At 43.3% G+C, this 23,982-nt stretch overlaps 2 protein-coding genes across 2 annotated transcripts in view; one reads left to right on the top strand and one right to left on the bottom strand.

Annotated features, from left to right (window-relative positions):
• The first annotated feature begins 714 nt into the window (after nucleotides 1-714).
• On the top strand, nucleotides 715-21,012 carry top1a (DNA topoisomerase Ia). Its single transcript, XM_089011129.1, has 21 exons — nucleotides 715-876; nucleotides 1,388-1,412; nucleotides 2,561-2,648; nucleotides 2,759-2,855; nucleotides 2,994-3,046; nucleotides 3,170-3,262; nucleotides 3,352-3,421; nucleotides 4,209-4,300; nucleotides 7,071-7,186; nucleotides 7,271-7,392; nucleotides 7,496-7,618; nucleotides 11,664-11,851; nucleotides 14,811-14,955; nucleotides 15,040-15,183; nucleotides 15,253-15,438; nucleotides 15,515-15,583; nucleotides 16,523-16,637; nucleotides 16,947-17,074; nucleotides 18,574-18,668; nucleotides 18,754-18,903; nucleotides 19,759-21,012. Exons 1-21 carry the CDS (start codon nucleotides 844-846, stop codon nucleotides 19,859-19,861), a joined length of 2,235 nt encoding a protein of 744 aa, XP_088867255.1. The 5' UTR covers nucleotides 715-843; the 3' UTR covers nucleotides 19,862-21,012.
• zhx3a (zinc fingers and homeoboxes 3a) overlaps nucleotides 20,147-23,982 on the bottom strand; it is a 33,685-nt gene continuing 29,849 nt past the window's right edge. The window contains exon 3 of the mRNA XM_089011128.1: nucleotides 20,147-23,846. Within this exon, the coding sequence (XP_088867254.1) occupies nucleotides 23,813-23,846 (34 nt within the window). The 3' untranslated portion in view covers nucleotides 20,147-23,812. The remainder of the gene's footprint in view (nucleotides 23,847-23,982) is intronic.

Raw genomic sequence — 23,982 nt, 5'->3', positions numbered from 1 at the left:
TTGTTTTCTATCCTTTCACTCCCACCCCAACCCCATCCCTCTTCAATTGCTGCTGTGGACTGCAAATTTCCCCATTGCGGGACGAATAAAGGTATTCTGATTCTGATTCTGATTCTGAATTGAAAGACATGAAAGGGTTGAAAGGCGCACTTCAAAATCATACACAGGTGTGACGCCACAGGCGCGTTGGCATTGAGCTACTGGGACATTACTGCTGATGCAGAAACAGTTTTGGTTCAGATAATTGTTGTCAGTGTCGAGAGCACAAAAACGTAGCAGGTGACCTTTACGTTCTCCATTACACATCATCTGTCGTCTGAAACTCCCCGAGTTGTTATGTGATCGCTTGTGTCGTTGCCTCTTTAGGTTACCGATGGCAGGTTGGTTGGCCTCACTCTAATTCATTATCATGCATTTCATTTATAAGCACCTTTCAAATTACCTTCACATAAGAAGTCATAGAACAACACAATTCCAAGGACCAGATATCGTCATTCACACACAAGTGTATCTTTCGTACAATTGACCACGTGGTGATGGTAACCATATTGCGTCATGCGTCAAGTCTGTTCTATGGATACAACCAAAAGTAGCGATTTTGGGGAAGGTTGAGCTGCTGCCGCTTGTAGCCACTGCGAAACGGCTACACGTTTCTCGGAAGGAGGAGCTCCATGCCTGCGAAGCATTTAAATGTAGCGCATGCGCACTGCAATTCAATTGGCACTTAGGTCATAGCCAGCTAGTCCTTTCTTCATTCTCCTTGCTGCCGTTCGCCGGTCTTGTGGTTCCCCCCTGACGTTTGTCATTTTTATTTTATTTTGTTTGTGAGTCAGCGCTTAGGAAATGAGTGGTGACCATTCCCGCAACGAAGACCAGGTAACGCCGAGCACTGTTCGTGACGCCGCCATCGTTGATCAGCGCGGACACGCTTGCTAGCGTTCAATGTGTTTGGCTTGGCAGGGTAATTTAGCTAACTGTGAATAGTGGCTGCTAATGCAAGTCGGTCGAGTGTCTTCTTCAAGTCTCCTCGTTGTATTGATACTATGGGTAATTGATATAAACGATTAACAACAGTGCGTTGACAACTTGTACTCTGGTCGTTAATGATGACACAGCAGCGTGTTGACGCGTTGTTACTTATCTGTTATTTGGTTAGACGAAGATTTGAATAAAGTGTCTTAAGGCTGGATTTAGTGTGGTGTTAGCATTGCGTTCGAGCCGTCTCGATTTAGCCAAGTCAAATTACTAGCCAGTCAGCGTCGCGCGTTAGCTCAACTAGCTAAGAAGCTAAGATGCAGTCGATTTCCAGCAAGTTCAAAGTTAGTTAGCCGCCGGCTGGTTAGCTTCGACGAAATGTAACCCGTGTCTCCTTTCTAATGTATTTCAGATCGACCGTGGCTCTCGAGTTAACGGTAAGGGTCCAATATACATCCCGATTAAAACTCTTATCTGCCCCTCTAATTTCCACATATTTTGGTTGATAAATGACAACCTGGGATTAGTTTCGAGCAGGGCACAGAAATGGCGTCCAGAGACTAAGTCCTCTCTCTCGCTCACAAGCGTCTATTGTTCAAAACGGAGGTCTTGCCACAGCTCTTGGGAAAATACTATCGCCACTTCGGATGGGTATTTGGACAGAGCTCGAGGTGTGTTGACGATTTGTCGCGTAAGAAGTGGCCGTCCGTCTCGGTCAGCGGGCGAATTTTCCACCTGAAAGTGAGGGTTTGGGGGTTGAGGACTTAGTCTCTGCGCCATTTTATTTTTCGGCGCAGCGGCCTGCCTGACTGCTGCGAGCCGAACCCGAGCTCGCCGCCTACGAGGTGTCCGACTGTACGAACGTGCCTGGGCGGCTGAGAGGGCGTCCCATATCGCTTCCACCGGGCTTTCGCTGGGGAACGCGATGTGACCGACCGGCGATAGCGAAGGCCTCATTGTCGACGCCGGTGTGATTGTTTCGGTCGCCGGTAAATTCGTAATTGCCCGAGAGAAAGTAACTTTTGACAGCCGAGTTCAAGTAGAAAAGGATTGAGGTGAATCGAACCATTTCAAACCGTTTGGTTAACATTCATTACAAATACTATAATTATGAAGAATGAATGTCTGGTTTTACCAAATTTACAATGGATTGACGTGGAACAATATGTATTTTTTTCGGGAGGAGCGGTCACCAATGGATAGGGTGACACCTGTGATTCAAACAAATCAAAGTTTAAAAAACAAGCACTAAAAACTCAGTTATACCAAATTGTAATCCAGTCATAATACAATGTATGCATACAAGTTAAAATGAAATAAGATGACAAACCTAAAACGATGTGAGCAGACAACCATTCATCCTAATTTGTGGCGCGGTAAATTCAGAATTAATGTACATAATGCAAGCGCAAACAATAAAATAACGCTGACACGTCAGAGCAGAAGCACTTGTTACCACAAGCGAACTACAGCAACCTTTAAAACTACTAACCAGAACACCTCACATCATGTTGGGGATATCCCAAAAGTGAGTGCAGATTTAGATGCCCCCCGCCCTCACCTAACCACCTCCTTTTTCTTGTAGACTCCCACAGGCATAAATACAAAGAACAGAAACACAAGGACCATAAGAAGGATAAGGAACGGGAGAAACTAAAGCAGCACGGCAATGGGTACAAACTAGACAGCACACACCTCCTTGACTCGGGTGGCGTGAGCCCCATATACATTTTGTCCCACCAATTCTGATCTCTGCTGTGTGTTTCATTTATTTCCACATCAGTGACCACGCGTCTGACAAAAAACATCAAGATAAGGACAAGATGAAGCACAAAGACGGAAGCACAGAGAAATTGAAGGACAAGCACAAGGAGAAGAAGGTGCATTGCGATGCCGTCTCGGCATGGGTGTTTTGGTTGCCCAAGATTGCTTGGTTCTCTCACACCGAAAGTGAGATTCCTCCAAAACGGTTTTGAAGGGAATGCCCGTTAATTAACAAGCATGTTAACCTTTTGCAGATGAAAGTCCTTGATGCTAAAATCAAAAAGGAGAAAGAGAATGGATTTGCCAGGTATGGATACTCGGCGTCTCTTTTAAGATCCACACTTTGAAACATCCCATTTTGGATACAAACCTATGGCCCATCCTATGTTTAAAAAAATTGAAGCTTGATTGTTGTGCTGCTTTTTTTCAGCCCACCACACGTCAAGTGTGAGCCCAACGATGACTTTTACCTCTCACCGAAACACGAGAAGTCTCTCAAGAGAGAGCGCGACGATGATGACGAGTGAGTGCCCGGTCAATGTTTAAACCTGCCATTCATCACGTTAACAATCTTTCTGGTCTCACTTGGTTTTGTGAATGCTCATGTTTCAGTTATGATTTTAAGGCCAAAAAGGTTAAGACAGAAAATGACAAGAAGGACAAAAAAAGAAAACAAATGGAGGTAAGTTAGTATGTTGGCTTATGTGCAACGTCGCAATGCAATACTAGTGAACGTGTCAAATTAAACCAAAATTTCGACAAAGGTATTCAATTTGATTTCAACTCAGTAGCCTTGACGATATTCCAGATTTAGCATCAACAAAGTGAGAACCACCTCACTCAGAGATTACAGGAAATGGAAACATAGTATTCAACGTACAGTGTTGTTACCGCGCTGCCTTTTTTAAAAATTGTGCAAAGACGACTTCTGTTTGAATACAATCAAAACAAAACTCATAAAGACAATACACTGGCATATAAAAATAAACAAAAACACCATGTCGAGTTTGTAAGCACTCTGAGCTTTTGTCTTGGTTTTAATTTTATTTTCTCCGGACAGCCTAGATGACTTTGGGGTTTTTCAAAGTACAGGTAACATCCGACTTACGACCAAGTTCCGTTCCGACCAAACGGTCGTAAGTTCGAAATCCATTCTAAATTTTGAATAGAGACTCTGAGGCTGACTCGCAAACTCCCCCCTCTCGTGCCATCACACAGTCGATTGCTGTACGAGAGTGAGATGCTGGCTTGCAAAAATGGTCGTACGCATTGCCGGCCTGCTAGCGTGTTGCGGTGCCAGGCGTAAAATGTTTAAAATAGGGTCTGAAGGTCATGGTCGCAAGTATGGGTGGTCGTAACTCGAGCCGGTCGTAAGTCGGATGCTACCTGTATTTATTTATCTTCATCTTTGTAATGCAAGTGTCGAATTTGGGTTGGGTGCACTCTTCTCATTTCTCTTCCCCTTTTAGGACACAAAGTCTAAAAAGACAAAAGATAAAAAAGGAGAAAGTGCTGATGGAAAAAAGAAAGTAAAAAAGGAACCGGAAGAGAAATGGAAATGGTGAGTTGGTGCAATTCTTTCATGCCATTTAAATTTATACCGTATTTTTCAGTGTATAAGGTGCACCCCCAATGAATGATGTATTTTCAAACTTTTTCCATACATTATTACATTGACCTATAAGGCGCACCCCCAATGAATGAGAAACGTTTTCCAAATATAAATATTAGTTTTCCATACATATGGTACTACAGTAAAGGCTGGGGTTACGCATGACTTCCTCTATTTGGGGCAGGGTGGTTGAATGGATGGAGTCAGTGGCTGCTGACAGTAGTTGCCAGCCCTGTTATGGCTCAATGTGGCCTTATATAAGGAGCAGTGTCTGAAATAACGTATGCCCGGGGCGTGCAACTTTTATGTCGGGCGTACACCTTACAGAACGTCTCCGCCAGGGTGGCCGACAACTTTTTAAAAAAAGGATATTTTTTCAAATGAAGCGTTTGCTAGATTCCGATTTGGAAATCTTCGTTCGTTTTGGAAATTTCAGAATTTCGGTTAGTTTGGCAATTTGCATACTCAGCAGCCAATCAGAAGCCTGCATCGAATAACTTTGTGCTTCCGGGTGCATTTGCATATCATTTTTTCAAAGTAGACGCACAGAGAACACGAGGTAAATGGATAAGTGGTTAGGAATCAAGCCAAAACCTTAGCCCCAGAAGAAAGATTCAAAAGAAGCTAACAAAATGTATGACGCTACAAAACGTAAACATACATTAAAAGCATCGTGGAAAGAGGAGTTCACGTGGCTTGTAGCAGACGACGCAACGCATTGTGCAGCATGCCCAACTGTGTATGGACAAACGACAACTGGAGCAAAATCATCAGCAAGGGATATTTACCATAAATTAAGCAAGGGAGCATTTGTGGTAGGTACGTTTTAAAGTGTTGTTCTGTTATATATTCTGATTATCAATCTTTAATACTTTGCAACAAGGTTTTTTTTCGCGATAAGTCGTCTTATTGTATTTCAAGTTATGAAAAATGGGGCAGGCAACTTTATGGCTGGTCAGGCAACTTTTCACAGTTGTCTGCTCTGGTGTCCGGAAACTTTTTGTTTAGTTTCAGACACTGCCCACCTTCAAGGTGCATGGCGTTTTAAGTCATCTTTGGAAGAAAATGAAGGCTTTGGGGTGCACCTTATACACTGGAAAATATGTCTGTGTAAGCTCTCAGTCGTACAGGAGTGGTCCATCGATGAGAAGGTTTCTTCAGCCGTCATCTGTACAAAAGTGAAGGTTTCGGACGTTTCGCCTCCTATCCAAGAGGCTTTGTCAGCGAACTAAAGTCTGACTGGTCGTATCGGCCCCATTTATATATCCCTAATGTCCAGACCTGGTGGCGCCGGACACAGCTATGATAGGTCCCTACTCTCAGGTTGGGGGGGGCGCGGGACCCCCCCCTGTGGCCCCACTGATTGTTCCTACATTCCTGACTAACGATTGGCCTATTACCCCCACTCCCCCCGGTATCACCTCATCAGCATAACGACCCTCATCAGCATTGCGAAAGTTGCCTAACCTGTTTTGCCTGAGCAGGCTATTGTATGAATGATCCAAATTGAACCTCACACCACCAGACCGGTTTAATGAAGGATTTTGTTGTTTTATAAGAATCGCCTCTTTTACCCCCCTTTCAAACCATCTATGTTCTTTCGCTGAGATTTTAACCTCATTGTCGTCAAATGAGTGGTTAGTAGCTTTTAGGTGCAAATGTACTGCCGATTGAGGCCCACTAGTATTATCCCTGCGATGTTGATAAAGTCTTTTTTTGAGAATTTGTTGAGTCTCCCCAATGTACTGCTCTTTACAATTTTCATTCTTACAATGTATGGAATAAACTACATTACTTTGTTTTTCATTTGGTAGCCTATCTTTTGGATGCACTAATTTTTGCCTTAACGTGTTTATCGGTTTGAAATAAGTAGGAATTTTATGTTGCCAAAGGACTCTTTGTAATTTTTCAGAAACTCCTGCAATGTACGGTACTGCTACTGCTCTCCTTTTAGAATCTTGAGAATTATTGGTTTCGTTCGCTATTCTTTCTTTCTGACATTTGTTGAATGACCACTGAGGGTACCCACAGTTAGTGAGTGCTCTCCTGATATGTTTTGACTCCTTTTCTCTACCTTCAGTGCTAGTTGGTATTAGTTTAGCCCTATGCTGGAGGGTTCTGATAACTCCTAGTTTATGTTGTAAAGGGTGGTTAGAGTCAAAAAGTAAGTATTGGTCAGTGTGCGTAGCCTTCCTAAAGACTTCTGTTTTTAGCGCTCTGTCCTCTTTTATAATTACTTTACAATCCAAGAAGGCTAGTTGGTTCTCTTGAATGTCCTCACGAGTAAATTTAATGTTGAAGTCGACAGAGTTGAGATGATCTGTGAAGGATTGAATTTCTTGTTTCTTAATTATGACAAAAGTATCGTCCACATATCTAAACCAGTGTCTAGGTTTTGTCCCTGGGAAGGATGTGAGGGCCTGTTTCTCCATCTCTTCCATGTAAAGATCAGCCACTATGGGTGAAACTGGTGAGCCCATAGCACAACCATGGATTTGTTTATAAATTTTTTTATAAAAAAAAAAGGTCTGGACATTAGGGATATATAAATGGGGCCGATACGACCAGTCAGACTTTAGTTCGCTGACGAAGCCTCTTGGATAGGAGGCGAAACGTCCGAAACCTTCACTTTTGTACAGATGACGGCTGAAGAAACCTTCTCATCACTGGAAAATATGGTATATAAAATACACCGCCCTATATTTCACGCTGACTCCAGGTGGGAAGAGGAGAGATACACCGATGGTGTGAAGTGGAAATTTCTGGAGCATAAAGGTCCCCTGTTTGCCCCTCCATATGAGCCCCTCCCGAGCAAAGTCAATTTCTACTATGATGGTACGAAACCGGTGTTGACCTGCCGCCACTTTTACCCGTCCGATCACCATATTGTATTGATTGATTTACCCATCTATGTTGAAGGTAAGCCAATGAGGCTCAGCCCAGAGGCAGAAGAGGTGGCCACGTTCTTTGCCAAAATGCTGGATCACGAATACACCACAAAGGACATCTTTCGAAAAAACTTTTTTAAAGATTGGCGGAAAGTAGGTGGAAAAGAATCCGCCGTGTCTCTTGAGAGTTTCTGCAAGTCTTTTTTTTTTTTTTTTTTTTTTTTTTTTAATTACTAGGATATTTTTCCAACTGCAGGAAATGACATCGGAGGAAAAAGCAAAGATCACAGATTTGAACAAATGCAACTTTTCGGAGATGTCCGACTACTTCAAGGCTCAGACAGAAGCCAAAAAGGCCATGTCTAAGGAAGACAAATTGGTAAGCTTCTGTCACCCTGACGATCCATCTCCCCGTTTTTGAGTGTCGCGTTCAAGCCTGTCCCTGCGTCCCGGGGACAGACTTTGCGATTGGCTAGCAACCAGTTCACGGTGTACCCCCGCCAAGTGTCGGACCTCATCTTGGATGTCGGATAGACTGCAGCATGTCCACGATCATCGTGAAGACAGCCATGTGCATCTGTGGTCCGTTGTCGAGCTTACACACACACAGGCACAGACTCCACCTCAGGTCTCAATACACATATCCTCACTCATATTGTATATGCACATAGTAAGATAAGACTTAAACATACACATGTACTGTATTTACGGTCTATGATCAGAATCAGAATACCTTTATTCGTCCCACAATGGGGAAATTTGCAGTCCACAGCAGCAATAATAAATAATAATAATAAATACCTTGCATTTTAAGCACCTTTCAAAGCTCTTAATGTCACTTTACAGTCACAGACAAGCATAGGTACTATAATACAATCACAGATAGAATGCAATTATAAATAGAAACGAGAGAACCACACAGAAAATGCAATTTTAAATAGATGGGATTTGAAGGGGGGAAGAGAATCGATGTTACGAATGTTGGGAGGAAGTGCGTTCCAGAGTTTGGGGGCAGAGCAGCTGAAAGCTCTGTCATCCATCGTGCTGAGACGGGCAGGGGGGCACACAGAGGTGCAGGGCGGAAGGGGATCTGAGGGAACGAGAGGGAATAGAAATTTGAAGAAGGTCAAATAGGTATGGGAAGGGGCATCCCCATGAATGTTGTATTTACAAACTTTTTCCACATATACAGCATAGCGGCCTATAAGGCGCACATTCAATGAATGAAAAACGTTTTCCAAATATATAAATATAGAAAAGTTTTCAGAATATAATATATAAATAGATCACAGTTTTCCAAATTTAAGGCACACTACATTTTAAGTTGCTGCAGTATAGGCTGGTTTTACATTCTACATCAGAATCATCTTTATTGCCAAGTATGTAGAACACAAGGAATTTGTTTCCGATAGAACACGCTGCACGAGTATCATCATCAAAAAATTGCTAAGTGGCACTATACAGTTCCATTTGGGCTACTGTTGAAAGAGTTCAGAGAGTTCAAAGAGTTAATGGCTTGGGGGAAGAAGCTGTTTAAATGTCTGCTGGATTTGGTGTGCATGGATCGGTAGCGCCTGCCTGAGCGGAGTAGCTGGAAAAGGTGGTGGGCAGGGTGCAGAGGGTCCAGTAGGATTTTCCGAGCCCCAGTTTGGATTCTTGCAGTGTGCAAGTCCTTGAGAGTGGGTAGGGCGGTGCCAATGGTTTTTTCCGCTGTCCTAACTGTCCGTTGAAGTTGGATTTTGTCCATTTTTGTGGCGGCCCCGAACCAAACGGTGATGGAAGAACACAGGATGGATTCGATGACGGCCGTGTAGAAATGTTGAAGCACCTCCTGTGGCAGGCCATGCTTCTTTAGCAGCCTCAGGAAGTACATCGATTCTCTTCCCACCTTCAAATCCCATATCAAAACCCACCTATTTAAAATTGCATTTTCTGTGTAGCTCTATTTCTTGTTTCTATTTATAATTGTATTTTATTTATTATTGTATCTGTGCTTGTCTGTGACTACAAAGTGTCCCTGATAGCTTTGAAAGGCGCTTGAAATAAAATGTATTATTCTTACCCCTGGAGGGGGGTCGAGTCGGTGGCTGCTGACGTTTGTTGCAAGACCGGTTGTGGCTCAATATGACACATAAGGCGCACCGCAGTATAAGGTGCGGGGTCATCTTTTCAAGAAAATGAAGGCTTTAGGGCAGAGATGGGCAAACTACGGGCCACATACGCCCGTGAGGCTTTTTAATCCGGCCCGCCGAACTTGCCCAAATTATAGTAAAAACAGTGTCTGAAACTCATGACAAAAAGTTAGCGGACAACAGGGCAGATAACTGAAAAGTTGCCTACCCCATTTTTCACAACTTGAAGCACAATGAGACAACTAATCACATTAAAAAACATTGTCACAAAGTATAAAGTTTTTTTTAAATCAAGAATGTAACTACAACAAACGCTACCCTGCTTAATTTACGGTAAATGTGCATGGCTGTAGATTTTGCTGCAGTCGTCGATTGTCATTGTGGTGCACAATGCATCGTTTGCAATACTTCCTACAAGCCACTAAGCCCCTTTCATGAGTCTCACGTACACTTTACAGTCACAGTTTAATGTAAATTTACGTTTTGCAGCGTCACATATGTTGTTAGCTTCTTTTGAATCTTTCTTCTGGGCTGAGGTTCTGTGCATCTATTTTGGAAAATGACATGCAATTGCACGACTTTATAACGCTTGCGAAAGTCCGGAAGAAAGAAGCAGGCTTCTGATTGGCTGCCGTGCCGAGTATGCAAATTTCAACTGCAGGTAGCCTATGTCTGTGTGCTTGGCGACGGTACACGTGTACTGTTTGCGCCTGAAGGCGAGGGCGTCACTGGAGAGTTTGTTGAGCGTGCGGTCAGGACAAACCATCTATGATTTGGCGGAATTTAACATAAGTAGGTATTATTGAGCTTGAATATTTCGTTGTGTAATATGTTTTGAATGTTGAAAGTGATTCCATTTTTCAATAAATGTTGATTTCTTTCACTTTGCCCCTTCAATGAAAACATATTAAAAACAGACGCAATCTTGATAAATCACAGTGCATATGTTATTTTAATCTATTTCCATTTCCTCCTCCAAGTATCTGTGAAATAGTATGTAAACGCCATACTCCTTGAGACAAATTTATTAACTAATCAAGGATATTTTTCACATTTGAAAGACAGTTAATAAATTGGGTTGTAGTGTTCTTACTGTGCTATGAGGTTTGTACACACTACGTTTAAAGGACAACCGGCACCATTTTTTTTGTTTCCCACTGACATCAGAAAAACGTTTTATAGCATCTAAAATACCCAAATCAGGCAGGCTGATATGTTTAGTTAAATGAAAAAACACCAATAAAAATGACTTCAAAATGAATCCGGAAATGGCCAGTTTCGGAAGGTCCCACCCCCTTGTTCGTGACGTCACGCCAAGACGTCTTGCCTTGCTCGAGAATCAAAACAATGGCTTCAGATTCGGAGAAGATGTTTTCTTGTTACTCATCCAGTTATGAATATGATTCAAATAGTTCTGAAGAGGAAAGCATAAGTGTTTGCAATTGACTCAAGGAGTCCTCCCATATCAATTCGAGCCAGCAATGTAGCACCCAGAAAATGCAGAAGATTGCGCCCAAGCTCCGTTGGAAATGGGCTGATTTGTCAGCTGGGAATTTGTGTCAGCGAATATCAAATAGTTGTCTTGGTGCAACACACAACGATTCACCATGGCGTTATTTATGTGTTTTCCTTCTAATTTTGCCATCAACACGGATCAACACGAAGTTTTTAGACCAAACAAAGTACCCAAAATGCATTGTGTGTCGCTTTCTCGGTCAGGGGCGGTCCAAACGTGACGTCACATGGGGATCGTCATCAACTCGAAAACAAGACTTCATGAATATTCAGCGCAAGTCTTAAAACGTAAACTATAGCTATATGCTGTGGAATCTTTGTAAAATACGCTCAGTCGAAGTCATTTGAAGTGATTTTATAAATTATGGACATAACTTGTCCAGTGGCGTTGGTTTTCCTTTAATGCTTTAGGTTTAGTATTTCCGGCCCAAACACTCCCTCCAAATGCTCCTGGCCCGGCCCCTCTGTCAAATTTTAGAACCCAATGCGGCCCGCGAGTCAAAAAGTTTGCCCACCCCTGCTTTAGGGTGTGCCTTATACACTGGAAAATACAGTAACTTTCTCTCTGGTGCACATATCTGAACTGTAATCAGAAAGCAAAGCAAACAGCATCTGCAGAGCTTATCTTTCTTGGCTTCGTGGTGTACCCTGCATCCATGTGCCGATACAAATTCCTGTTTTATCACAAGCCCACTCTGCCTTTTGCAGTGTCTCACTTTTCTTCTGTACTCAAGGTTTTCATTAACTTTTTTTCCTTTCTTTGCACTTTTTTTGTAGAAAATAAAAGCAGATAATGAGAAACTCTTGCAGGAGTACGGCTTCTGCATCATGGACAATCATAAGGAACGGATTGCTAACTTTCGCATCGAGCCTCCCGGCCTGTTTCGAGGTCGTGGAGACCATCCCAAGATGGGCATGCTTAAACGTCGGATGAGACCTAAAGACATCATCATCAACTGCAGCAAGTTAGTGCTTTTTTTGTTGTTTTTTTAACTTGTCAGGCCATTATGGATTTGGGGAAACGATTAGAATGTTTAATCCCCTCCACATATTATATCTAGAGCCCACAACAAATTGATGAATAACTGTTTTTCAAATTTGAAAAAACAAATCTTTCTTTTCCTTTCGGCTTTTCCCTTCAGGGGTCGCCACAGTGAATCAATGTCCTCCATCTAACCCGGTTTTGTGCATCCTCTTCTCTCACACCAGCTACCTTCATGTCCTCTTGGACCACATCCATAAACCTCCTCTTCGGTCCTCCTCTCGGTCTCCTGCCTGGCAGTTCAAGGCTCAGCATCCTTCTCCTGATATAGTCACTCTCTCTCCTCTGGACATGTCCAAACCATCTCAGTCTCGCCTCTCTGACTTTCTCTCCAAAGCCTCTAATATGAGTTGTCCCTCTAATGTACTCATTCCTGATCCTATCCAATCTGGTCACTCCCAAAGAAAACCTCGACATCTTCAGCTCTGCTACCTCCAGCTCTGCTTCCTGTCTTTTCTTCAGTGGCACTGTCTCCAGTCCAAACATCATGGCTGGTCTCACCACTGTTTTATACACTTTTCCTTTAATCCTAGCTGAAACCCTTCTGTCACACATCACACCTGACATTTTTCTCCAACCGCTCCAGCCTGCCTGGACACGCTTCTTGACCTCTTTTCCACACTCTCCATTGCTCTGGACAGTTGACCCCAAGTACTTAAAATCCTCCACCTTCTTCTCCCCGGAGCATCACTCTTGCACTTGGATCCCTCTCATTCACACACACATATATTCCGTCTTGCTGCGACTGATCTTCATTCCTCTCCTTTCGAGGGCATATCTCCACCTCTCTAGTTTCTCCGCCACCTGTTCCCCGTTCTCGCTACATATCACAATGTCATCTGCAAACATCATGGTCCAAGGAGATTCTTGTCTAACATCGTCTGTCAGCCTGTCCATCACCATAGCAAATAAGAAGGGGCTCAGAGCTGACCCCTGGTGGAGTCCCACCTTCACCTTGAATTCCTCCGTCACACCGACAGCGCACCTCACAACTGTCTTACAGTCATGATACAAGAGGTTTGATTCGCATATTTGTTTTGGCAAAATTTTTTACGTCGGATGCCCTTCCTGACACAACCCTCTGTATTTATCCGGGCTTGGGACCGGATAAATACAGAGGGCACTTGTGGCTACATTCAATTAAAAAAATAATAATAATAATAATAATGACTGTTATTGTGGTTTAGATGGGAACGTTTGAGATTTTGGTTTAGCAAGCATCATGGCACTTGATATGCTTGATTTGCTTTCGCTGGCCGAATAAAATAATGTGGAGGGCCAGATCATACATATTAGCATCTCATCTCATTTTCCGTACCGCTTATTCCTCATTAGGGTCGTGTCGGTTGCTGGAGCCTATCTCAGCTGTCTTCGGGCACGAGGCGGGGGACACCCTGAATTGGTTGCCAGCCAATCGCAGGGCACACAAAGACATACAACAGTCACACTCACACCCAGGGACAATTTGGAGTGGTCAATCTGCCTGCCATGCATAGTTTTTTTTTTTGAGTGTGGGAGGAAACCGGAGGACCCGGAGAAAACCCACGCGGGTCCGGGGAGAACATGCAAACTCCACACAGGGAGGCCGGACCGGGATGCGACCTCTGCACTGTGAAGCCGGTGTGCTAACCACTCGAGTACCGGGCCACATATTAGCATATTTGACAATAAAGCTGACTTTGACTTTGATTTGGCCCCCTGGCCTTGACTTTAACACCTGTGACATAGTCCTTGGATATAGAAATCAGAAGGTGCACAGTGATACTTCTGTTTACGAACCCCTTGGCTTACGAACTTTTCGGTTTACGAACGTTAAATTTCTGAAAATTTTATGAAAAGAAAATGGCAGCCGGCTTGTTTTGGTCAATTCCCCACACCCAGTCGTCTGTTAAAGCCACGTGATTGGTCTAGAACGCAGCAGTGAGGGGAGGTGGTTTAAACATTAGAGACAGGCAGACGACAGAGTGACAAAATAGATAGAAAACAGTTAAATTTGGACTCGTTTCAACTTAGTTCAATTTGAAATTAAAAGACAAGCAAGTGAACCAGCTATTAATGATGTTTCTAGTGTGTCTGCTTGCAATATCACAACTTCCAAGATGTACAACCCAGAGCTCCTTGAGACACTTTATGCAAAAAATGGATAGAAAACAGTGAAATTTGGACTCGTTTCAACTTTGATAGTTCAAAAGCAGAGTGGAGACTGGAAGGTTAAAATATCTCATCAATCAGGCTCCACAAATAACCTGCACAAGCCATCTGTACACTTGATGCAAAAAGCTATCAACCCAGCTAAACAGAACACAATTGATGAGAAAAAAGGTAACATTATCGCAGAGAAAGCACCTACAAGGGATCTTTCCTCAAGATGGTGAAAGAAGAAGGCTACGTTCCTCATCAAGTGTTTAATGCTGATGAAACCGGCCACTCCATTCCATCAAGCCATCGACCGTTACAAAGTTAAATAAAACGACTTTATTATACAGTACAGTTCTCATCTCATCTCATTTTCTGTGCCGCTTATTCCTCATTAGGGTCGCGGGGGTTGCTGGAGCCTATCTCAGCTGTTTATTTCTTTAATTATAGTACCACAGCACATTTATTATACATAAAACAATGTATATTTTGTGTAGTTTTAAGGCTTAGAAAATTAGAAGAAAGTAGAAAATTATGTTTTATGGAGACCTGGGAACGGATTATTCTCATTTTAATGGTTTCCTATGCGAAATTAGTTTTTGGGATACACATCTTTCGCCTTACTCACTCTGTCTGGGAACCAATTAAGTTTGTAAGCCAAGGTATCACTGTATATTGAAACACGTGCGGCGATTCAAAAAGTGCACACAGAACCTTTTACCAACAACTCGTAATGATACATTCAGGGACTCCAAGCACCCGCAGCCTCCCCCGGGCACAAAATGGAAAGAAGTTCGGCATGATAACAAAGTGACGTGGTTGGTGTCGTGGACAGAGAACATCCAGGGCTCCATCAAGTACATCATGTTGAACCCCAGCTCGAGGATCAAGGTAGGCTTGAGCCAACTCTCCGTACGCCTTGTTTCATCACTCAGCATTTGTGCGCCAACCGTCGTCCGTTGCGGTTGTGCGCAGGGAGAGAAGGACTGGCAAAAGTATGAAACGGCCCGCCGACTAAAGAAATGCGTGGACCGCATCAGGACCCAATATCGCGACGACTGGAAGTCTAAGGAGATGAGGATTCGACAGAGGGCGGTGGCGCTTTACTTCATCGACAAGGTCAGCGCTGCGCCGGCCGTCAGGTGTTGAAGCTTCGTGGGCCGACTTGCTCTTGTTTCTGTGCCGCAGTTGGCTCTGAGAGCGGGAAACGAGAAAGAGGAAGGAGAGACCGCCGACACGGTTGGCTGCTGCTCCCTGAGAGTGGAACACCTCAAACTCTATCCGGAGAACGATGGGCAAGAGTTTGTGGTGGAGTTTGACTTCTTGGGTAAAGATTCCATCCGATATTACAACAAAGTCCCGGTGGAGAAAAGGGTAAGAATTGGCAACTCTCCAAGGAGCACGACCTCATGTAGCAACGCCTTTTTCCCTGCTTGCGCTTTCTCTTTAGGTCTTTAAAAACCTTCAGTTGTTCATGGAGAACAAAGAGCCAGATGACGACCTGTTTGATCGCCTGAACGTAAGCCATTTCCTTGTTTGCCCTCGTTTGCCCTTCAACCGCAGCAAGATGCCTAACGACATTTTCTCATGGTGGCGCAAGCAGCTAGTACTTGGAGCCGAGAAGGCGCAGCCGCCCCCCTTCGGGTCCCGATCATACGAGACCTGATTTGCACTTTGGATCTTTTTCAACTTAGGAAAGACTTTGAATTTGAGCTGGTTCAATAACGCAAAATGATGGCGGGCCTCCAAAAAGATGTGACATAAGTCGTGCACGCCGTATCTCTACGTGTGGAATATTGACACCAGTGTTTGAAATAACGTAGGCCCGGGGCGTACAACTTTTACGTTGGGCGTACAACTTTCAAAATGTCTCGGCCCGGGTGACAGACAACTTCGTCAAGGAAAAAAAAAAATCAAATCAAACGTTTGTTTTATTTAATAAAGCAAAAGCTACAAGCAAACCGCGACAAGCCATGTGGACTCCTCTTTCTCAGTGCCTTTCAAAACTGTCAAGTACACTTTACAGTCTCTGTATAGTCTGAAGCACGAAACAGGCTTCTGATTGGCTGACGTGTCAAGTATGCAAATTGCCACGTACAACGAACGTACAAGTTTTGAAAGCCGCTTAGAAAGAGAGTCCATGTGGCTTTTAGCAGACAACGCAACGCAAACATTGAATTGTGCACCTTGACGACAAACGACAACTTGAGCAAACTCTTCAGCAAGGGGTATTTACCATAAATTAAGCAACGGAGCATTTATGGTGGGAACTTCCTTAATTAAAAAAAATCCTTTATTCTTCGCAACAATGTTTATTTTTGTGATTAGTCATCTTCTTGTGTTTTAAGTTGTGAAAAAGGGGGCAGGCAACTTTTCAAAGTTGTCTGCCCTGGTGTCCACTAACTTTTTGTCATAAGTTTCAGACACTGTTGACACCATTTCAATTTGCCTTCGGCAGACTTCAATTCTCAACAAGCACCTCCAGGAACTGATGGACGGTCTGACGGCCAAAGTTTTCCGTACCTACAACGCCTCCATCACCTTGCAACAGCAGCTCAAAGAACTGACAAATGGTACGCTATTAGTTATCTATTAGCCAGCTAGCTAACTTTCTTTATACTGTTTTTGAGTTATTCCAGGTTGAGTGAACCCTGGCGCATGTGCCTGCCGCTGCTCGCCCACAGAAAAAAAACGTATTCTGTAACTGTAAAGTGACCTTGCGAGTTTTGAAAGGCGCATATAAATGACATGTATTATTATTATTATTATTACGCCGTCGCTGGGGGGAGGGGGGGGGGTACCAGATGAATGACAACATCCTTTTCCCTGATTGATGAGTGTCTACCTTGTCCCTGCCAAATCGACATGGCTTTGTCTGCTAGTGGATGAGAACGTTCCAGCCAAGATCCTCTCCTACAACAGGGCCAACAGAGCCGTGGCCATCCTTTGCAACCATCAGAGGGCTCCTCCCAAGACGTTTGAGAAATCCATGCAGAACCTGCAGACCAAGGTGAGTGTATGATTAACTCATTCATTTCCAGAGGATGTGCAAAAAATGTGTCCACTCCAGTGCCAGGGTGTTTGTCATTGAGTTTTAGGAGTACATAAATATTCAATTCAGCATAAGAAACCTGAGACTCTTCTTTCATCAGAAAAAAACATCAAATCCTAAGTTATATGGGTCTGGAGTTAACTGAGCTTGAAACGAGGGCGGCTGTACAAAATACAATACATACATATTGATTTATATAGAAATGGATTGCATTGGATCTCAAAATTGGAATCCGATTATTTTGCACATTCATAATCTGATAGATATGTATTTCTTCCCTTCTTGCTTCCAATTGTATTCAGATATCGTACATAGGATATACTATATAGTTGAAATAAATAAGGTATGTTGTGTGTAGTTTTAAGGCTTATTTAGTTGAAAGGTATATTTTATGGAAACCCGGGAACGGATTATTCCCATTTTAATGGTTTCCTATGGGATTTTATTTTTGAGATACACACTTTTCGCCTTACACACTCTGTCTGGGAACCAATTAAGTTCGTAAGTTGAGGTCTCACTGTATATATATCCCTAATGTCCAGACATGGCGGCTCCGGACATTGCTATGATAGGTCCCTACTCTCAGGTTGGGGGGAGCAGAGGAACACTCCCTGCGACCCCACCGATTGTACCTACATTCCTGACTAACGACTGGCCTGATTGCCCCACTCCCTCCGGTATCACCTCATCAGCATTACTAATGTTGCCTAACCTGTTTTTCCTATTGTCTGAACGATCCAAATTGAACCTCACCCCACCAGACGGGTTTAATCCTGTGTTCTTCCATCGCCGTTTGGTTCGGGGCCGCCACAAAAATGGACAAAATCCGACTTCAACGGACAGTTAGGACGGCGGAAAAAATCATTGGCACCGGCCTACCCACTCTCGAGGACTTGCACACTGCAAGAATCCAAACTAGGGCGCGGAAAATCCTACTGGACCCTCCGCACCCTGCCCACCACCTTTTCCAGCTACTCCCCTCAGGCAGGCGCTACCGATCCATGCGCACCAAATCCAGCAGACATTTAAACAGCTTCTTCCCCCAAGCCATTAACTCTTTGAACTTTTTCAACAGTAGCCAAAATGGAACTGTATAGTGCCACTTAGCAGTTTTTTTGATGATACTAGTGCAGCGTGTTCTACCGGAAACACATTCCTTGTGTGTTCTACATACTTGGCAATAAAGATGATTCTGATTCTGATTAATGAAGGATTTTGTTGTTTTATGAGAATCACTTCATTTACTCCCCTTTCAAACCATCTATGTTCTTTCGCTAAGATTATAACCTCATTGTCATCAAATGAGTGGTTGCTAGCTTTTAGGTGCATATGTACTGCCGATTGACTTGGCGAAGTGGCTGCCGCACTTTTTCGTCTTCTATCTAAGACGAGAAACTGGAAACATGGGAGAAGTTTGTATTTGTTGATAGCACGGATGCCCTTTTTGTTTGTCTCAGATTGAAGCTAAAAGGGACCAGCTGTTAGACGCCAAAAGAGAGCTGAGGAGCGCCAAGGCTGATGCCAAAGTACGAAAGGATGAGAAATCCAAAAAGTGAGTGGACTTAAGATGTACCGCACGTCTGATTGCGTCAGCCTCATGTAATGACGGCCACCCCCCAATCCCCCTGGCCGCGTAGAGCCGTGGAGACCAAGAAGAAGACCGTCCAGAGGATAGAAGAGCAGCTGATGAAGCTGGAAGTGCAGGCCACCGATCGGGAAGAAAACAAGCAAATTGCGCTGGGCACGTCAAAGCTCAACTATCTGGACCCTCGCATCTCTGTGGCTTGGTCAGTAACTTTTAATTTCTTTTTTTTTTTTTTTTTTAAGGACAACCGACGCCTCTGAACAAGTTGTGTCCATAATTTGTAAAATCACTTCAAATGACTTCTACTGAGCGTATTTTACAAAGATTTCACCACATATAGCTATATTTTACGTTTTAAGAATATTCAGAGAGTCTTTTCAAGTTGGTGACGATGCCTGACGTGACGTCACGTCTGGAACGCCCCTGACCAAGAAAGTGACACACAATGCATTTTGGGTACTTTGTTGAGTCTGAAAACTTCGTGTTGATGGTGAAATTAGAAGGAAAACACACAAATAACGTGAATCGTTGTGTGTTGCACCAAGACTACTATTTGATACTAGCTGACACAAATTCCCAGCAGACAAATCAGCCCATTTCCAATGGAGGTTGGGCGCCACCTAGTGCATTTTCTGCGACTGGGGCTACATTTCAGTCCAGATGCCTCAAAATTACATGGAATGACTTCTTTAATCGATTGCAAACATGTATTCTTTCCTCTTCCTAACTATTTGAATCATATTCATAACTGGATGACTCACAAGAAAGCATATTCTCCGAATCTGAAGCCATTATTTTGATTCTCAAGCAAGGCAAGACAGACATCTTGGCGTGAAGTCACGAACAAGGGGGCGGGACCTTCTGAAACTGAAACCTTCTGAGGTCATTTTGAAGTAGTTTTGGGACACTTTAAGTCAGCCCGCGTATTTTGGGTATTTTAGATGCTATAAAACGTTTTTCTGATGTCAGTTAGGAAACAAAAAAATGGTGTCAGTTGTCCTTTAAACAAAGCTTTCAATCATTAGGCCATCCAGCTAATCTTGCTTTCGCTTACCAGGTGTAAGAAGTGGAGCATTCCAGTTGAGAAGATCTACAACAAAACCCAGCGTGAAAAGTTTGCCTGGGCCATCGACATGGCAGACGATGACTTTGAATTTTAAATTCCAGTTTAGAATTTAAAATTCCAGGTTGTGGTTTTAACTCTACTTTTTAATCGGATACCTGTTTTTACTATACAGTCATGATATTTTTTGTTTTCTTGATGGACTCACCCAAGCTAATTCTGGCCACAGTCAAGTGGTATTTGAAACATCTGATCTGCGATCAGGCATCAAGCTGAACTGAGCATCAAGGCATTGTGCCGGGGAATAAGATGCCACCACCACCACCACCACAACCACCAACTTTTTCCTCTCTGTGACGATGCCTGAACTTTGACCTCTGTGGTCCTATTGCTTGTGTAATGAGCGGGGAAAAAAATCAAAACGCTTTGTATTATTGTATCATTCTTCACTGTTTTTCTTTTAGCCCCTTCATGTATTATGAATGCATCTATATTTTGATAAGTCAAATGAATTCCTTAATACCACCCACAGGCCTTTTGAGGAGAAGGACAATTGTGCGCTGTACGTGTACGAGGGGCCCTCACCTTAAAAGCTGTCTGTTTCGGGTGATTATTTTAAACTGGACTTTTTTTTTTGTGTTGAGCATGCAGGATGTGTGGGAAGTGGGCAAGCTTTTGGGGGTAGGAGGAATACTGCGACCATGTTAACATTTACTTAAGCAAGCAGAATGTGAATATGTTTTATAGCCTTTCTATCAGGGACTTTTTTTTTCTCTCCTTTTAGTATAAATGTGAATCAATCATTTTGATCGTGTCACAAGCAAGCCCCCATCCCCTGAAGCTGCTACTCGCCCCCCCGCCCCCCCTAAAAAAGGTCGACATCTGGGTTGAGCTTAATTTGTTTGAAGAAAAAGAATCCCCCCTGTTACTTGAACTCTATGTATTTAAGTCTAAAAGGAAACGTGTTGCTCGCTGGAGAAAAGTGTGTGAGGGACATCAACTTTGCCAAAAATAATCACCAATCTGTTACGATTTTTAGGTAGTTGTGTAAAGAATGAGCTTCTAAGCAATGTAACATTTTAATGTGAATTCATTTTATTCCACTTAAGATAGGAATGTTGATGTAAGTAGTTGTAAAGTCAACATCCTATTCCTGTTTGACCTTTTGTCCTAGCATTTGATCATGTTAAGTTGTATGCTCATTGTAGGTTCAGAATACAAATAAAACCCCCCACACATCAAAACAACGTTTCTGATTTTTGTGTTGTGTCTACGCCAGGGGTGTCCAAAGTCGGTCCTCGAGGGCCGCCGTCCTGCCTGTTTTCCAGCTCTCCCCGGAGCAACGCACCTGATTCAAATCATCAGGACCATTTTGATGCTGCTTCAGAGCTGGCTGATGAGCTGATCATTTGAATCAGGTGTGTTGCTCCTGGGAGAGCTGGAAAACAGGCAGGAGAGCGGCCCTCGAGGACCGACTTTGGACATGCCTGGTCTACGCGTTTCGGATCCTTTTGGCTGCTTACAATTGTCGACCGGTGCTACCCGCCGCCCCTCCAAAAAAAAAAAAAAAATCATTTTGTACAAAAAAACAATGGCGCTTGCATTTTTGTTGGTTCCAGTTCCAGGGTTGATTTATATCCAAGCAGGATTTGGCACCACTGCATTTCTTCTCCTAATTGCACAATAGCCACAAAAATATTTACCCCGATGAGAGTCATTGTCGACCAAATACTGTACTTATTTTAGGAGATTCTCAACTCCCATTTTGCCTTTCAATTAAAAAAAATGAAAAAATAACTGGAACCGATCCTCTGCCAATTTTGAAATATTTTCGGCAGTTCGCCAGCAGGAGGCGCGCCAAGCAACGGCGAAACATCACAAAAGTCTCCCACAGCTTTGTTTTCTGGCATCATTCTTTTTCCAGCTACGAGGAGGCCGTTGGTACGACAACAATAATACATTTCCTTTATAAGCGCCGTTCAAAACTCTCAATGACACTTTACAGTCACAGGATAAGAAAAAAAATGTTTTAAGCGGGTGAGCAGCAACAGCCAGAGGCAGCAGCGTTCAGCCCGGATCATCACTAGAACCCCCTCCTTTCACCACATCACCCCTGTCCTCCAGCAACTCCACTGGCTACCTGTTAAACATCATATCGAATTCAAAATACTTCTGTTTACATTCAAAGACATCCATAAGCTTGCCCCTCCCTATCTTTCTGACCTGCTTCAAATCTCTGTTCCCTCTCGGTCCCTCAGATCTTCATCCTCCCTTCACCTCTATGTGCCCTCTGCCCGTCTCACCACGATGGGATGCAGAGCTTTCAGCCGCTCTGCTCCCAAACTCTGGAATTCTCTTCCACCCAACATCCGCAATATTGACTCCCTCCCTATTTTCAAGGCTCACCTCAAAACCCATTTGTTTAAAATTGCTTTCAATGTCTAGTTCTATCTGCAATTTTATTATGTATCATTTTACTTATGGTTTTATTGTTATGTGCTTTGCTTCATTGTTTTTATTGTAAAGTGTCCTTGGGTGTTTTGAAAGGCGCTTGAAATAAATTGTATTATTATTCAACCCGGAAGTAACACAACACTGCTTATTGGTGAGTATTCGATTTATTCTGTAAAGATTCAGAGAAAGTGTAGAAAGGATGATACAACAGTGCTTTATGATCAGTCTATTTCATAAAAGTGTTTTTTTTTAAGCGATCATTACACCGTAAATTCAGATTCCACTGATCTCAAACCAAAATAAATTTGTAACATTCGACACAAGTGCATACACTGCTGGTCGGAGATGAACCTCCAATTTCACTTTGGATGGTATAGCACCGTACTGAGCTCTTAGCAGCTTGACAAAAATGCAGCTTAGGATAACCACGTAGTGACTGTTATGTTTCCAGCAACAGGAAAATTCCGACAATAATGTCTCCCCACTTGGCTCTCTCGCTAGCCCGAGATCTCACTGTCAGTGTCAAAGGATCCAATCGGCAATTTAGCTTTCGATACAATGTTCGATACAATATTACACTTACAGCTCATATTAAAACATTTTCGAAGTGCACACAAAGCAGCACACGAGTTTTGTTTTTTGTTTTTTCAGTTGTTATTTTTTTCACAGATAGAGAGCAACAGCGATCCTTGATGCACAGCCCCTTAACACCCCCCCCCCCCCCCCCCTTAAATTTACAGAAAGCGCAATAGCTGGAAAGCGAGTTGACGGACAAACATTCCATTAATACAAGGACAGAGCTGAGTAAGGCAACGTTAGCGTGACAGACTTGTCTCTGTTCAGCTTGCAGGGCTTTGTAGGTCATTGATCAGGACGTAAGCCGTCAATCAATACCTTTGCAGTGGGGGGCAGTGGGATTTGGAGCATTGCCGTCTTCGTTAGTGCATTGGTATTGTCTCTTGCGTGTAGCCGAACAACAAAGTGATCACAAACATCCATACAGGTCTAAAGAAAACATGTTTTGATTGCATTTGAACTTACAGTGACTAGAAAAGTAAATGGAACCGGAAAGAAAAGCAAAAAGTAAAAGTCAAGGCAGTGCTGAAGTACTGGTTGCAAAAAAAAAAATGTAAAAAAAATATCACAAAGCCAACAACAACAACAACAACGTTTCTTTGACTCATGGTTTGTCCGTTCAGTCAGTACGACCCCTCTTTGATAGTGCAGTTGCAATCAGATTTCTGGCCTCGGCCCATCCATGTTTTGTTCATTCAAGTCAGTTTCCCAATCAGTGTGCGTCTTCAGGTTCTTTCCTTTGAGCCCTCATACCGACCCCGTTGTGCAACCTCCCCGCGCGACTGCAAAAAAAAAAAAAAAGCATGAAACGTCACAGGACTGAAGAAGGAGAGAAGAAGTTCTTCCTTCTGACACGGGGGAGGAAGTGATGGCAGATGGAGGAGAGAATGGGCGAGGGGGGTATTCACAGTTACAGTCAAGAGTCTCACGGCCCCGCTACAATCACATTTGCTGTCAGGACAAACACTTGTTTTTTTGGGAGCAAACCGGCCTTGTGTGCCCGTTCCCAGGGACTTCGTCACACCTCCAGGAGCTCCATCCTCAGGCCGTCCCTAAACGCGCAAGCAAACACAAATAGGTGAGGGATGGGGTGGCTATACAGGATACAAGCTCGACCGGATGTTCCGTACTATAAGGCGCACCAAAAAACCTTCAATATTTTTCAAAAGCTGACCATGCGCCTTGTAA

This window comes from Hippocampus bargibanti, linkage group LG12 (genome assembly GCF_051943395.1).
Source record: "Hippocampus bargibanti isolate YZ-2025 linkage group LG12, ASM5194339v1, whole genome shotgun sequence".
NCBI lineage: Eukaryota > Metazoa > Chordata > Actinopteri > Syngnathiformes > Syngnathidae > Hippocampus > Hippocampus bargibanti.
The sequence above is the reverse complement of the archived record's forward strand: the minus strand, read 5'-3'. Positions and strand labels throughout refer to the sequence as shown.

Coding starts and splice junctions, on each gene's coding strand:
- top1a (XM_089011129.1), top strand. CDS start 844: ATGAGTGGTGACCATTCCCGCAACGAAGACCAG. Junction 1,413..2,560: donor CCGTGGCTCTCGAGTTAACG/GTAAGGGTCCAA, acceptor TTTTTCTTGTAG/ACTCCCACAGGCATAAATAC. Junction 7,393..7,495: donor TTTTTAAAGATTGGCGGAAA/GTAGGTGGAAAA, acceptor TTCCAACTGCAG/GAAATGACATCGGAGGAAAA.